The 16,291-nt window shown below is 40.6% G+C and overlaps 1 protein-coding gene across 1 annotated transcript in view; it reads left to right on the forward strand.

The window, feature by feature from the left end:
* TRPC7 (transient receptor potential cation channel subfamily C member 7) overlaps window positions 1-11,579 on the forward strand; it is a 62,040-nt gene extending 50,461 nt beyond the window's left edge. The window contains exons 8-13 of the mRNA XM_042826653.1: window positions 1,394-1,589; window positions 4,947-5,168; window positions 6,600-6,680; window positions 8,563-8,616; window positions 10,139-10,214; window positions 10,931-11,579. Coding sequence (XP_042682587.1) covers window positions 1,394-1,589; window positions 4,947-5,168; window positions 6,600-6,680; window positions 8,563-8,616; window positions 10,139-10,214; window positions 10,931-11,073 — 772 coding nt within the window. The 3' untranslated portion in view covers window positions 11,074-11,579. The remainder of the gene's footprint in view (window positions 1-1,393; window positions 1,590-4,946; window positions 5,169-6,599; window positions 6,681-8,562; window positions 8,617-10,138; window positions 10,215-10,930) is intronic.
* Window positions 11,580-16,291: the final 4,712 nt, after the last annotated feature.

Below are 16,291 nucleotides of genomic sequence, written 5' to 3' on the forward strand. Positions count from 1 at the left end.
CTCGTCCTACAGGTAAATGTCTGCGTAATATCCCAGCCTCATTGCAAAACAGCAAGGAGGCACAAACAATAATTTATCTGAGTAAAATGAAGACTGAATAGAAAGCCACATTTCAACTGATGTTGTGTGACACCTATTTGGAACACCGCTCAGGATCATCTCCCACAAGTCAGTGCGGTTATGCTGGATGAGAATGATCCTGAATATTTACAGCAGTCTTACTATGATGTGCAAATGGAGGAGGGGATGCCAGGAGTTGTGATGGGAGATAAGAGCCAGTTTGCTGTGGCTTCCCTAGGTCATGTTCTAGTTTGTGTCTATAATCTGTTTTCACAAACAGATCTTGCTGGATTAGTCACCCTAATAAAAATAATTAAAAGATCCAGAAAATAATTAATGGCTTTGTTTTCTTAGAGGGCATTTACCTCCTGGGATGCGAGTAAAGGCATTATTTTCTTTCAACTTGAAAACTAAGCAAAGTTCTTACAAAACATACCAACGTTCTTCCTCGTCCTCCTCCTTCCTTCATTTCTGTCTGGGGCTGCTTTCTTTCTGCCTGGTGCAGCTTTGACTCCTCTGAATTAAGCTCTGTTTTTGATCCACTAGTTCACTTGCATTTTTTCAATTTCTTTGTCATTACCTTATTCTCCTTTTTCTTTTCAGCGTTTTATTTTCCTCTGATTCCTTTCTACCTGCAAGTAAATGTAGTAATCAAATTTAAATGCTCCTGTAGTATCTTCTATTACTCCTTAATTTCAAATTGTTTAGGAACTTAAGTTATTATTTTTTATTTTTTACAAGTCTGAATGCCTGAATTGTGTGTGGTCCCAAAGCAGGATAGGAAGAAAATCAGACCATAGGATGACTTTATTTGCATGGTGCACTGGTTACACTCATGCCACAAGTCAGAACTTCTCACAGATTCCTTTTGTGCAGAAAATGATGCTTTTCTTCTGCCCTGGAAATCCCTTATAAGGCAGTCAAGATAAGTTCCCTCTTCCTTCTCCCAGGTAATCTCTGCTTGTCTTCTCCAGATGAGGAATAGGTGGTGAAGTAAGAACTTCTGAGTCCCTTACGAAAGGTTCCAAACTGCAAGTGGCCCATAGAGGAGTCCTTAATAGGGACAGAAAAGCCAAATGACAAATAACACACCTGAGAAGAGCAGATGGAGCTCATAAGGGGTCGCTGCCACTTTATAATATTCATAGAAGTATTATTTCTTTATTAGATCAGGACATTTAATCTGGCATCTCCCAGGGTGATGGATAACTGCTTGTAATTACTGTGCCAAGGCATCATATTTGTATTGGTGGGTTGCCACTTTTATTATTAAGCATTTATTCTGGCTGATTTGCTACCAACTCTGTAAAGCGACCATTTTCTTTCTTTTTAGGGTAGAAGAAAGTTTTAAAACCTTATTCTGGTCAATATTTGGCTTATCTGAAGTGATATCCGTGGTGCTGAAGTACGATCATAAATTCATTGAGAATATTGGATATGTACTCTATGGAGTATACAACGTGACCATGGTGGTGGTGCTGCTTAATATGCTAATAGCCATGATAAACAACTCTTATCAGGAAATTGAGGTAAGATAAGAAACTGGGTTATGAACACAGTATGCATAACTATTATCAATAATGAAAATGTTAAAAGAACAAGGAAGTTGTTGTTTATTCCGTATGCAAAATTGGAGCACTATTGAAATACAATTCTTACAGAGAGTCAAGGCCATATCAGTTCCAAACTAGGGCTGAATTAATAATTAACAGTGAATCATTTCTATAAAAACTTCAACTTCCTTGTCTTTAATGACCATCTGTGAGCAATCTCGATTTCCTTTGCGTGTATTTAATGAAAGCAGCTTGTAGTAGTTTTTACTGCCTACATTGGTTGCAGTAATTTATCCACCTTAGCTATGTTATTTCCTTATGACAAATCAAGCAATATTTCACCTGTTTCTTTCCCTATTTTCTACTGGCTAAACATGCAGGCCCATTTAGGGCTGCAGCTCATAGATACACATATAAAAATTCCTTATTTTCCAATTACCAGGTATGAAATCTTGGTATATATTTTTTGTTTTATGTTGAGGCACCCCTGGGCCCACAAATCATAATGGCATGAGCAAAAACAAAAACAAAAACAAACAAACAAAAAAAAACCATCAAACAAACAAACAAAAACCCCCACCACCAGCATATAAAGGATATGAATACAACCATCACAGAACATGAATTTGCAGAAAGGTGTTTACAGGGTTTACCCAACTTTGTTCAGTAGCACTGGTAGAAGCAGGCTGGGTTTGCTGGGTGCTTTGGACAAAAACAACTCCCTGCTAACATAAAAGAAGAAAAAGAAAGGATTAATATTTGGACAGTGTTAATGCTGATTCACCTCTTTCTTCCGATTTGCTAAATGTCAAGTTTCTGTGGCTGGATTTGTATTAATTATTCGCTCTAATCTTCCCTCAGAACCTGACACTGCAAAAGGCCACAGCTGAAATTATTTTCTGACTGTAATGTCTGATTCCTCCATGTACTGTAGTGCAAACAGAGCTCTATCTCACGTGTGCTGCAACTGAGTCTAAATGTCAGAGGGACCTTACATGTGCACTCTGCTCTGGAAGCTTTCTTGTGTGCAGAAGGTATTTTCCCGAAGTTTTCTAATCACTTTGAATCATAGAATGGCTTGGTTTGGAAAGGATCTTAAAGGTCCCTGAGTTCCAACCCCCAAACCTTAAGATGAAGCAGTTTCTACTGAAACGAGATCTGCTTCTGAAGGAGTATCAGATTCTTCATGCATTTCTAGTTTATTGTAGTAAGTAGAGATTTTCTTGTGAGTTTGCAGAAGAGAAATATCAATAAATGTCTCAATAGGTGGCCTATGTTAGTTTTCTGCTCTATATTCAATATTCCATGATGAACAGTTACCTGGAAAAGCCTTGAACATCCTTCTTGGCTGCCTGGAACTTTTCAGAACTTTGTTAAAGAATATTTATAACTATCAGCAAGAGAAACAAATGTGAGCTATTCCATCCAGAGACCTGGGAGAAATCTAGTAAATCTCACACTAATTCCTCTAAATCCTCAGCAACAGAGAGATTAAGGAAAGACAAAGTCATCCTACTGACTAAATAGAAAGTCCTTTCTGTTTATCTGACAACAGCAATGTCCATAATGACAGAGGATGGTAATTACTTAGGAATTAAATTCCATTGCAGTCAATGGGAAAATGCTTTTCTGTTAGCCAGTTTACAAAATAGTATTCTCGTGCTTTCCATTGAACATCTCTTTTCATCTACTTCTGGTTTTCTTCTGTTTATCCCTCAAGTATTAATGCTTCCTGACCACTTTCTATTTATGGAAGGAAAAAAAAAATCCTTCTGCCAGCCAGAAACACTTCCATCATTAGCTCCTTAGCTATTTAGCAGAACAGCCTTAAAACTGTTAACAAATTATTTCTACCATAATTCAGCTTTAGGCTTTTGTGAGGTTCGACCCCAAACAATGAGAAGGCTGAGCAACAGCGGTGAATGTTGCTCTGTTGGCAGAAGTATCACTGTAGCTGCAACAGAATTAAGCTCAGTTGTATTAGTCAGGTAGTAGTAGTTGTAGTTGTAGTAGTCAGGTATGCTAGTTTTTGACATGGTTTTCGAGGTAGGAATTAATCAGAGGTTACTGATTTCAGCAGAACATGGATGTACGTGAGTATAAGGAACCAGCAGACCGTGTTTCTATCTGTGCTGCTGCCCTCCATATAAACTGCAAGACAACAGCTGTATAGCAGCTGTATCCCTCTGTTTCTTTGCCTGATGGATGGATCTGACCATCATCCTCTGTAAATGCCAAGCAGATCCTTAAAGGGTGTGCTAGCTTGTCCTTGAGTTTGGAAGTGACCCTGGCCCATCCTGATGCTTCATAAAGGAGATTCACAGGCAGTGAGTTGGGTTGTTTTTTTTTTCCTACAGCTGCTTAAGTGGCAGGTGGTGAATGGTAGGAGAAATAAGGTGCATTGATCTGGGAATATTATCGTGGTGAACGCAATCAGGATTGACCAGGAAGTAATCTGATGATAGAAGAAATCAGTGATCTAGCCTCCTCTATGGGTGATTCCTGGCCAGTGCAGTGATAACAGTTACCTGGCAATTAGCACTGCAGTTAATCAGAGGGAATCGTTGTATTTGTAACTTCTCCTTTCCATGACTATGTCTATGTTTTAATACAGATAACTTACCAGCAAAGCACCAGCACTGGGTTGTTACTGAAAGACAAGCCCTTTGCTGTCTAATGAAAAAAGTAATGTTTGACTTAAAGGAACCACACTATTGTGCAAAACACCTTCAACAAACCTAGTTACTGGCCACTGCTCTAAAGCTGGCTGCAGCTGTGCTCCCATGTTCAAATGAGACAAAGAAACGGGGCAAAAAATGCCACTCTGAAACGATTTGCTCTTCATTATCTCCCTCGTTGCAGCACAGCTCTGCTCCAGCCTTCTGTGCTCCCACCTCTCCTCCAAAATGCCTCTTTGTGACACTGTGCTGCGTTTCTGCAGCCTTTGCTGGAGAGAAATGTGAACTTATTTGTATCCCATCTTATGCTGACCTTTCTGGCTCATGGCATTTGCCTGGCTTAGAAGGCAAAAACGGTTCCCCTGTTCCCAACTTCTTCTTAATAAGCAGTTTGTAAAATTTTTCTGTCAAGCAGAAATAGGTGACATTCAGTCTGGTATTTGGAGGATTTGCACTCTCTGTTCATTCATTTCTTTGTTTCTTTTTTCCTTTTTTTTTGAGATGACAGAGAAACCTAAGAAGATAACATTACTTTTAGGTGTTCTTTTAGCTGATTCTTGTTAAATCCTGCCTTTATATTTGTTCTCATGATAGCTGAATTCCTTTCTTTGTGCTAATTATGCATTTGGGTGTTATTTTCTCTTCCCTTTCCAAGGAGGATGCAGATGTGGAGTGGAAGTTTGCACGTGCCAAGCTCTGGCTGTCCTACTTTGATGAAGGAAGGACTTTACCTGCTCCCTTTAATCTAGTGCCAAGCCCTAAATCATTTTATTATCTCATACTGAGAATAAAAATGTGCCTCATAAAACTCTGCAAATCTAAGGCCAAAAACTGTGAAAATGATCTTGAGATGGGAATGCTGAACTCCAAACAACGGGTATGTTGCATCTTTGCTTTTTGCCTTCTGTGTAGAGTGATAGATCCACGGCTGCAAGGACCTTCTGGTGGGGTTGCATCGTTTGCAGGTTGATCAGGGACAGTGCAGTCTCTTGCTCAGCGTTGTTACTTGTCTTATATCAGCACCTAGAGGGTCCTCCCAGACTTGCAGCCTCATTGTACCGAGCACTGTTTGTACACCTGTGACAGAGCAACTCTTATAAAAGGAGGCACTTCTATAATGGGGTTTACCATAGCCTAATAGACAACGTCAAAGGGCAAGGGCAGAAGCACAAATAATATCCCATCTTATCTGGCTCCTAATCTGCCCAGCAGGCTTTCATGCCTCTTCAAAACATGCTCTTGCCTTTAAGTGATTTCCCAATTAATTTTAGTGCCATTACGTTAACCACCATATTTACTGCCATTCCAGGTTTGGGAACAAGTTTCCAAGCAGTTACTAATAACACTTCCTAAATGCCTACAGCTGCAATTAGCAACCCCTCTCTTACTTCTGCCTAGTAATGAGTAGCACTGATGGGCAGATCCTGCCTCTTCCATCTCTTCTTTGGCCACCTGGAGTAGAAATGTGCTTTGGTAGCACTGGGGTTGTGTTCCCTGTCAAAAACAAGCATCTGTCTTCTAGCCATTACCAGCATCCTGATTAATAATATAATTATTTCTCAAGATCAGTGAGGCAGTTGGGAATAAAAAGCCCTTAAATAGGGACTTCCCTGTACACTTGCATGCAGTTGTAAGAGTCTGTGTGTGTATTAGCACCTTTGAGTCTATATGTAATTAATTCCTTTGAGTACTTCTTTATTTCTTTAGCGTTTGGACCAAAAAGTTCATAGGTGGATATGAGTGTCACATAAATCTGTAATAAATGTTGGTCTTCTGAAAAGACTTTTGGAAGATTCTAGTTGGGAAAAGCAATAGCTTTGTTGTCATCTGATAAAAAAAAAAAATAAATACTGTTCTATTTTTAAAAAGGGTTCAGATAAAAAAGTAGCAAATTGTACTACTGTTTTCAAAGAACTGCTGCAAATCAATTCCATCTCAGAATTTTTTATAGCTGCATTGACTTGTTCTCTACAAACCTATTTATTTTTTAAAAACTGTGCTCTCCATTGGTAATCGCCAATCTAAGATGAATACATTTCATTTTTCTTAGCACCTCCTTAACCAGAACTGGTCTGAGAGTACTGTTTGTGCCTTGACAACTTAAAATCCTTTCTTTTTCCCAGGAGTTTTTGTTTTTCAATTCTTTTCCTTCTTTTGGAACCTTTTTAGAACAGAATGCACTGACTTTTATTACACCCACACATTTAATCATTTCCTACCGGATTTATAAAGCTCCCTTAAGTTTGGGGTCGTTCGCATGAGAGAAGCTATCACTGGCTTAATACATCTCAACGTTTTATCGTTACAGAAAGTTCGTTTTCAGTCTGGCAGTCTGCATTCAGAAAACTTTTCAGTGAAGAATGCTTATAACAAGCCCACAAGATACCAGGTAATCACAGAGCGGGGCAGAGGTGTGCTGGTGTACTGCACTGCTGGGCTGTATTGCTTGGGTCCAGTTGGTGCCATCCTGTGATGTGCTGAGCTGTGGCTTAGTGCGGTCACAGCGCTCAGAGGCAAATGCTGCGTATCATCCATGGTAATAGACGTGGTGTTAATATAGGCCACGCTAATTAATTCCTCTCATGGGTATTAAGCTTCATAGCAGGACGGTCATTCAAGCTTTAATCTCCTAGTCTCGCGCTGGCGGCGTTTCATTGTCACGACACCATGCCACCCCTCCAGCCTTTCCATTGCCATTTGCACGTGCTTTCTCTGTCAGTAACTTGTCCTACACTGCAATGTGGTACAGTCCAAAAACACAGGTAGCTGATGTGACACCATCAAGATTGAAGGGAAGAGAGATGATTGTCCTCAAAGCAGCACTTTGGCATTTCTGACATTTTCCTGTACGTTCAGACCCACAGGTAGCAGAAAGATGCTGCTATAACTTCTAAATGAGATCTCCTAATGTTTGTGGTAAATTAAGCCCTTATTTCTAGGGTTGAGAAAGCCAAATACAGCTGTGAAAGTAAGTTGAGTTTTCAAAGAAAGGCTGGCATAAATGCTTGTTATTTTCACTTGATTTTGCTCCTACTGGACTTGCCTTCAAATGATCTTAGAAAGTGCCAGTTGCTGTAGGAAGAAATTGTCAAATAATGCAAGAAAGGTGCAGTAATCTTCATTATCTGAATATAAAAAAAGGAACAAACACTTTGATAGTCTGTACAGCAAATTTTCTTCTGCAGCTGGGAAGATGTTTGAAGCTTCTCTGCATGTTTCCTTTAGTGAGGCTTATCAGGTGAAGTAGACCTGCACTTTGTGTAGCTGTAGTATGGTGCTCTCAAGGGATATCAAGAGATGTGCAGAACTAAGCCCGCAGTAGCTTGAGAAATAGGATAAACAGCTGTCATGATGTGGGGATAAACTAGTCTGAGTAAAAGAATGTCCTCATCAAACCCTCTTCAGATGAGGCTTTGAATGGAGCACTGCTAAAATGCTGTGTTAAGTTCATGTGTTTGTCTCCACTCCCAACACTGGCAGTCTGTCATGCTGTCAGCAGCACCTTCCTCTATAAAAGTCAGGAAAGGATTTGTCAGGGAAATTAGAAGGACTGGTTGGTAATTTTAGAAGCTCAGGAATGTATTTTATTTGATGTTTGGTGTGATAAAATAGCTGCAAGAGATGAGCACATGTGATGGCTCACTCTGGAGCTCTTGTACTGCCCAATGGGTAACGCGTGGGATTGAGACCAATAGTATTTAAACTGTTTCAAGTTTGGCCTTCATTATCACGATGCTGTCTGGAAGCTTTATTTGTCACTTCCCTGTAATAAACAGGATTGTTTTGCTGAGAAGCTATTCCATTTATTGAAGCTGTAAGGAACAGTGCTGGAGAGAAGGAGAAAAGCAATATGGAGCAAAAACGAATAACTTTCCTAAACGTACTGGCTGAAATATCTACTAGGTGACTAAGTAGCCTCATGTTAGGGATGGCCATGTTTTTAATTTAGTTTCTGTAGACAAATCTGGCTGCATTCTGTTCTCGATGGATCAGGTGGGCACCTTCAGGCTTTTGGCTTTCATGTGCAGCAGTTAATAGAGGACTGTATTTGAGTAGTGGCCTTCAAAAATACCAGCTGCATTGGAAGTGGAGTAGATAGATGTTACCATATTTTTCCAGATAGTAATGATACTCATTGTTTATGTCAATTCCTTGTTTTATTCTAAATTTCCTGTCATCTGTTCTGAAACAAACAAACAACAAAAATCATATATCTTGGATCTAGGATTTCCCTACTTTCCCCAAACATTACTTCATTTATGTTTTCCCAGGTGTCAACCCTACCTCCCTCTGGATTCTACTACCTTGGCCATCTTCAACACACCGTATGTGCGCTGTGCCTCACCTCTGTTGCCTTAACTGACCCACCCGGTTAGCCAGATGCCTCTTTGAGACAAGGACAGAGTCTTTAAATCCCACATTCCATGGCTACATGACCTTTATATTAATGAGTGGATCCTTCTTTGATTGCACGTGCATTTCCTACCGTTATAGCTGGCTTCTGGGGAGAAAAAAAAAAAGAGCAAGTGTATCGATTCCTTAATTCGAGTTTCACAGTCTTTGCAGTGATTTTAAGTGATGTTCAAAGCAGACGTGATTGCTTTGCGAATAGGTGAGCTCACGCTGAGAGGTTTTCCCTTAATAGTGGCCATCTGCTCAAGAAAAGGCATTTGCATATCCTTTCTTGGATGTTCATCGAGCTCTCCTCTGTTTGCAGAGGATGCAGAAAGCCCTGAGGGCACAGAACTATTCACTGAATGTGTCACTCTTTTGTCTCAAAGAGAGCCCTTTGACCTCATTCTAGAAGTAGTCCAAACATCATAAGGCTTTTCTATTTTCCTGTTTTAAGAAGCTGCTCCCAAGCGAGACAGCATGTCCTGCCTTAGCTCCTCCCCTGAGACTGAGCTACGGCCATCAAGCATTGCATGCCCAAGAACTGATATAAACATCCAATAAGCAAATTTAGGCATATTAGTTTGGACTCCTGATCGTTATCTCTGATAGAGCGGCACTTTTTACATTTCTCACAGTTCAAATGCTTTTTTCCCCCACTGATGAGCATCTTTTCTGTAGCAAAGAGCTGGCAATGATGTAGGCCTTCTGCTGTAAGCCACTGGGCAGCCTGAAAATGACAGTTACTTTCCTGCTACATAAATAATGTGTTTTTGAAAAAATATCACATTGCAAGCTCGCATCCATCATCACCTCTTACTGTTACCATATATGCTGTTCCTTACTAAGTCATCCCCCATTTTATAAATCTACATGATGCTGTTTTTACTATATGTATGTCCCATAACATCCACCTTTTCTCTCCAAATTGTCTCATTCTCCATTTTTGTTTTCTCTTTCTCTGTCCTAAGTCTGTTCTCTCTCCTCAACCCCAAGTTCCAAAGCAAGTATTTCTGTTTAATTTTGGGTTAGATATTCAATTCATCATCATGAGTGAGTTTGTTACCATCATTAACAACTTATTTCTTCCAGTAAAGTTTATTTTATAGATACGTTAAACAGCAGCTTGTTCAAGAAATGGTTTGAGTCCCACTTCTTAAATTACTGTTGGATCATCTATGTTTTCATTATGTTTGTGGGACATACTCTGCACTCAGATGCATGCCACAAACAAAATGTGGGCTTATTACGGAATGGCAATCAATCAACTACTTCAATACGAAGTTCACAAGATAGAGTAGAAAATAAATGAGAAGTCAATGATAAAAATCCCTTTGCCTCCTCTGAAGCCAGGCTTCATCCATAGAGAAGTCAGGTGCTTGAATTTTTCAGAGTAAGTCGAGAATTGAGGAGGTGTGGATAAACTCATGTTGAGTGTCTCTGTTCTCTTTTCAGAAAATAATGAAACGCCTGATTAAGCGCTACGTGCTGAAGGCTCAGGTGGACCGAGAAAATGATGAAGTCAATGAAGGCAAGTGGATTTTTATTATTGCCGCAAATTAGAGCATGTTACTGCTATTGATATCTCAAGTAAAAGGATTGAGCTTAGAGAACACCCTTGGCGGAGAGGAAGCATGCCTCAGGCTCACATGTAGGAAAATGATGCTGACTCAGAGCCACCTTGCTGCTCTGAAATGTTCCTTAGCAGAAAACAAGGACCATAGAGTCTGTCTGTACAGCGTCCTGCTTTGCCTCATAGCACTACATGTCCTTCCTTTGCAAAACCCAGGGCATTACCCATACTTAGCCTTGTCCTGGGGCCTAAGTAAAGTAGTTATTGACTGTACTGCCCATGCCCACCATAAGGACATTGCTGGAACTGAATAAGGATATACGCTGCCTTGGTATCTTGTAGTATTTGTAAGCAGATGGAAAAGACATTCCTTGTAATGTCTTTTCCCTGCTATCCTTCTGCCAACATCCCATGTAGGCGAAGGTCTATACATGGAGAGCAAACAAGAAGAAAGATGAATTTTCCATACACAGTTGTTGTTGTTGTTGGTCCCTCTACTGCAAGTACAGGTAATTTCCTGTAAGCCAAATATTAAATGCATAAAAGCAGTAACATCATAGAAAGTGCCACAAATGCCCATGACCTAGCTCAAGTAAATAGATAATTTCTTCTGTCATAAAATTATAGGTGTGATTCCTTTAATATTGCTAACAACAGTGTATTGCTCCCTTTAGGAGAACTTAAAGAGATTAAGCAAGATATTTCTAGTCTCCGATATGAACTCCTGGAGGAGAAGTCCCAGGCTACTGGTGAGCTGGCAAGACTTATACAGCAACTGAGTGACAAATTCGGGAAGAACTTAAATAAGGACATTTGACCGTGAGCACAGAGGAAAGCAACTGGTTTTCTAAACATTATTCAGTCTCAACCAGCATCTTAAGAGGACAAAAACAGCGCAAAAAATGGGGACCAGGCACTCATCTTCTACGAATTGGCAGTGTCAGTTGGAGCACTTTGCATTACTCCTGTGTTTGGTGAATTTCCAGTTAAATCTTTTATGACACAAAATAACTTACTGGTAAAAGCATACCCCCTTCAATATCAGAAACAAATGAACTGTAGGGAACGCACCTTTTAAAGGCAAAAAAGCCAGATCTTCATCCACCTGTCTGCAGTGAACTGTGCTCATTTACCTTAACTCTGTTGACCAGGAGTTGGTGAAGGCTGAAGGAAAAACATGCCAAGCATATTCCTTGAGAATTTAAAAGAATCCTGTCCTTGGGTGTGTACTCTCCTTTTATGTTTACATGGGCATCCACAGAGGTAACTTTGAACAGCATGGTGGTTAATGAAAAGCATATGAGAAATTGTCTGCTGAAAGGCCAGTTGTCAGATACTTTTCAGATTGGATGAGAGAGTTGGAACCATGAACAAAACTTGTGGGGTAAAAGGTCCTTCATCCCTTTGCTGGAACCTAATAAAGGGATTCCAAGCCAAAAACTTCTTTCTGCCTTTTCCAGCTGTTTTAGCCAACCCACTAACAGCAATGGTCCCTTCAAACATATACCAAGCCTCTCTTTTGTCCACAGATGACCCCAGCTACAACAACAGCGTACAGAAATATTCAGTGAAAATCCACAGCAGAAGTAACATATTTTGTGCTTATGTGTTCAGGACAAGGAACAGCACTAATGGATGAGAGCAACTCAACTCAGCTGCTCTGCTTTTGGGTTCCAGAGTTCAAACAGCAAGCCATAGCATGAGGTAAACTATGAAAAACATACCCCAGGAGCTTCAAATCTTTGAAACCGTAGGAAAAGGCTTCATTTTCAATGAGGACATGGTGACAAATAAAAAATAAAAAGAAGAATGAATTGTTGAAGAGATGATTGTTCTGAGTTATGTGTTTGCTCTTCTGGAGGACCTGGAAGGAATTAAAACCAGTTCCAAGGTTGTAATACAAACACTCAGAGTGCATTTTTACAAAGGGTAAGCAACGAGTCGATGGAAAGCAACTGAAGACTTGGATTGCTTGGGTTTCTACATTTAGCTACATGATTTCAATATTTAAAGCACACCTTACAAGTTGGGAACCGCTGAACTGTACTGTTTGTTCACAAGGTACACCTATGAGATGACCATCGCCTTTAGGTATCAGCTGAGCAGATACAAGCAGAAGCAGAAGGTGACCCGTGATCAGTTCTTAAGTGCCAGATGAGAACACAGATAGCCTAATAGAATCATAGTTATATTTGTACAAAAACGTTGAGGAAAAAAAAAAAGACAAAATAAAAAAGTGTACTGTACGTAGATCTGTTTAGAGAAAAAGCAAAATACTGTATTTTTACCTTTAATAAGATTATCTTGTATACTGTCATATTTTTACCTAAGACCAGGAAAAAAAAATAAAATTACCTCATACTATTTTGTTGTACACTCAGTGAAATACTTGCCTGATCTTTTGGATATCCTGAACATTTTGTTGCTTTTCTGCTGTGTTAACAGTGAAACCATCCAAAGAAGGAATTTTGCCATAAAACTTCTGAAATTTGACAGAGTCAAAAGGCAAAACTTCAAGTATATCTCAAGGGAATGAACTTAGAGAATGGGGATTTCTGACAACAACCTGTAAATGTGTCTCCTTATCAGTGGTGCTTCATTTGAAATACTATCAGTATTAATACGTTTTTAAAAGTAATGTGGGAAATTGCTACTTTTGCATGATGGTTCTTGCAGAGTAGTGTTATGATGAACCACTTAGCAGACATCATCTACCACAGAGCACCAAATGCTGGCACAAGATGGTCACTACATGTCATGTTTGTGGGAATGGTAGCCCACTTGTCTCTTTGGCCTGTTTTCCTCTGCTTAAATTGGAAAATGGTGCTGATTTAAACTATTCTGCTTTCTCCATGAGAAGATGGAATATCTTTCATGGCAATACTGCTATATTTCCCTACCAACCACTGTATAAAACTCATTTCAACTTTGATAAAAAGCCCTGTCTGAAAGATTTGTCTCATTACAACTCTATGGCTGGCTCTTGATCCAGGAATTGCTTCACCCTTCCCATTCAGTGTTTTAACATCTCCTAGGAATGCAAGTAGAATTCGTTAATGCTAAGGAAGTCATATTAACCATAATTTCCATTTCTCATTGTACTACTTATTGAGTTAGATAAGAAAGGTAAGTGGAAATGCAATGATACACTTACATTTTGAATATTTAGATGTAATGCAATGCTCCTAAGGTCCTGTGATGCAGAAGGAAGTGTTCTCCTGGTGCTGAATATCGCATCTGTGCATGCTGTGGTCAGCACGAATGGCAACGCAGTGTGAGGAGCTCTGTAGAGTGATGTGGGGCACAGCCACGTCCCATCAGCTGCCCTGAGAATGGTGGGGTGAGCAAAGCAGCACAGCCCTGCTCTGCATGCAGGAATTTGCTATGAAAGAGCATCACGTTTTCTAGAACTTCAAAAGGAGACTGAAAGAAGTACAGAGAAAAATGCAGTTTGAAAACTGTGCTTCTTCCCCTTTTAAGCATTTACATTCCATGAACTATCCAGGCACTGAGGTTCTTTGTATTAATATTCATGACAAGCAAAATCCCACTTCTCCAAAGCACTTTTCTCATTCGGTCCCAGGAATACCAGCAAGAAAGCTGCATGCTATGTATTCAAGTGCTAGGAGCAGAAATGATGTTAAATTCGTTGCATGGTTTATTCTCCAAACTCTGTTTACAAGAAATTAAAGTTAAGAACCTCACTAAATGATCCCTGAGAGAAGTCAGGGGTTTTAGAGAGGAAATATCAGAGCAGCTGGGACCCCGAAAGGACAAGGTCTGGGGTGTGCAGCCCCCTATGCCATCCCCCATTATCAGTGGCAGGCTGGCTTGAAATATGGGGGTTCTATTTCTTGAACAAATTCACAGTGCAATGGGATATCACTTTGGCCAAACTGTATAAATGGTTAAAATATTTTATGGGAAATATGTTAGGGCTCACCAGTGAGCATCGTCCAAATCTGCTTAATGCTGCAAACCCAGCAGACCAATCAAACTGGAAGTTGGACAAACTGGAAACAAAGCCATCAACCTGCCAGCACTGATGTGCTGACTGCCCCAGTGTTCAGATGGTGGTTTCCTTCCTTGCATCAGTGCATGCTAACAGAAAGAGACAGCAGCAGAAAGCATTAGCATGCATTTAAGCAGGTGAACTGCAGAGCTTTCAGCCAGCAATACCTGTAGACCAGAGATGCAAATACTGAACCAAAGAAGCTGCCAGGGGGTTTCTGGCACTTCCAGAGAGCCAAAGAAGCTGGCCTAACTACATAAAGGAGGCACTGAGGACACAGCAGAGGACAGCCCATCACTGCACCACAGGCAGGCTTCGTATTGATACTGAGATGTCTTCACTACAGTTAAATCAGTGCAAACAGAAAGGGAGATAATAGCCAAAGCAGCCAAATAGATGAACTGGATGGAGAGCTTGCAGTGTATTTAACAGCAAGTAAAAGCATACTCACTTATGGTCACTTGAGAGAGATTTAACACAAACATGCAGTGTGATAAATAGGATTTGGAAGGGCTTAAAAGGTTAGTGAATAGCTAGCAAGCTTGTTAATATTTAAGCAGTATTGATTATAATGCAGACTAATATGTAATTCTCATATTAACAATTAATTATATTGATGCAAGGATTTAATTAGGACTTACCCAGCAGGAGGGATGAGGGATCTGGTGCTGAGATGAATTTCCCTGCTGTAGCCACTGGTCCTCACTCTGGGCAATTGGTCCACACATACTGAGGAAGCAAAAGGCTGAAGGTCGAAATCTTCCAGAGGATGAATGTCACACTTTAGTACATCAAAGAGGATGGCACACAGACTTCATAGCATATTACATCTGAAAACAGAGAAACAAATCCCCAAAGGAAACCTCCACCTGTGTGTGACAGCTGCTGTGCTCTCCCTCTCAGTTCCGTTTTACTGGATGGTAAGCATTACTTTACTTCCACCAAGTTTAAAAACTGATTTTGTGAAAAGATACATTTTTTTTATATATAAAAACAGACTAGGGATTAAACCCACATGCTGATTCCCAGACAAAAGAAACAAAAGTGCATTTATCCTCCAACAAAGCTTGCTGTGCGCCTCCATTTAGAAACAGCACTGACTGATTGATCAGTCATACCTGCAGCCTTCCAGGCCAGAAGTACAATCCTTCAGAGAGCTGCCACACTCATCTGTCCAACCTCACAGCCACGTGAGCTCACATCTCAGAGACTTCCATTCTGGTCGCTTTTCTCCCCAGGTCCCTGAGCATCACCATCTCCTTGTCACACCTCACAGCATCATCAAACCTGAAGCTTTTGGAGATGATAAGCAGGCCAGCCTTCAGCCAAAAAGGGGCTGCCGATTTCGTTCGAGGAGCAGATGCTGAAGGCATTTATGAGAAGCAATCCAGCTCGTGGCTTTCAGCAGTGTCTGGCTGCTGAAAAGCAGTGTTATTGAGATTAAGGAATGACAGTAAGTGAATAGCAAATAATAGCTCCTCAGAAGCAATATTCACTGCAGAGTAAAAAGACGCAACTTGAGGGAGAGTTTTGTATGTATTAAAGATGCTTACCCATGTCTTGTGTGCTTATTAACACCCTTGCTGTTATCCAGGCATGGCACCAAAGCTGCATTTTCCATCATGTTTCACGAACCTCTTGCATTAGGACTTTCATGTTCTGCAGCTCTTCCTAAGGGGGAAAACAGCAGAGATAGAAAAGTGCAACTTGGAATGAGAGGAAGAAATCTTACGCTACAAGTTAAAACAACAGCCACATAAGCCACAAGCCCCATAACCCCAGGCGGTCTGAGAGGCGAGCAACCACGGATTAGAGTTTCAGGAGCTTTTTTTCCTCCCTTCCTCGGAGCACTACGAAGTAGGGCCGGGGCTGCACGTCGCGTCGGGGCCGGCAGGCAGCGCTCAGCACCAAGCGATGCGCAGCGCCCGCACTCCTAAGGGAAGCAGCAGCTAGAGGAGCAAAGAAATCTCTTTCTGCAGGTTGGTTTCTCTCTCTCTCTCTCTCTCTCTCTCTCTCTCTCTCT

The sequence above is a fragment of the Centrocercus urophasianus genome, unplaced genomic scaffold, assembly GCF_019232065.1.
Source record: "Centrocercus urophasianus isolate 14NV4802_14NV808 unplaced genomic scaffold, USGS_Curo_1.0 seq_26, whole genome shotgun sequence".
Taxonomy (NCBI): domain Eukaryota; kingdom Metazoa; phylum Chordata; class Aves; order Galliformes; family Phasianidae; genus Centrocercus; species Centrocercus urophasianus.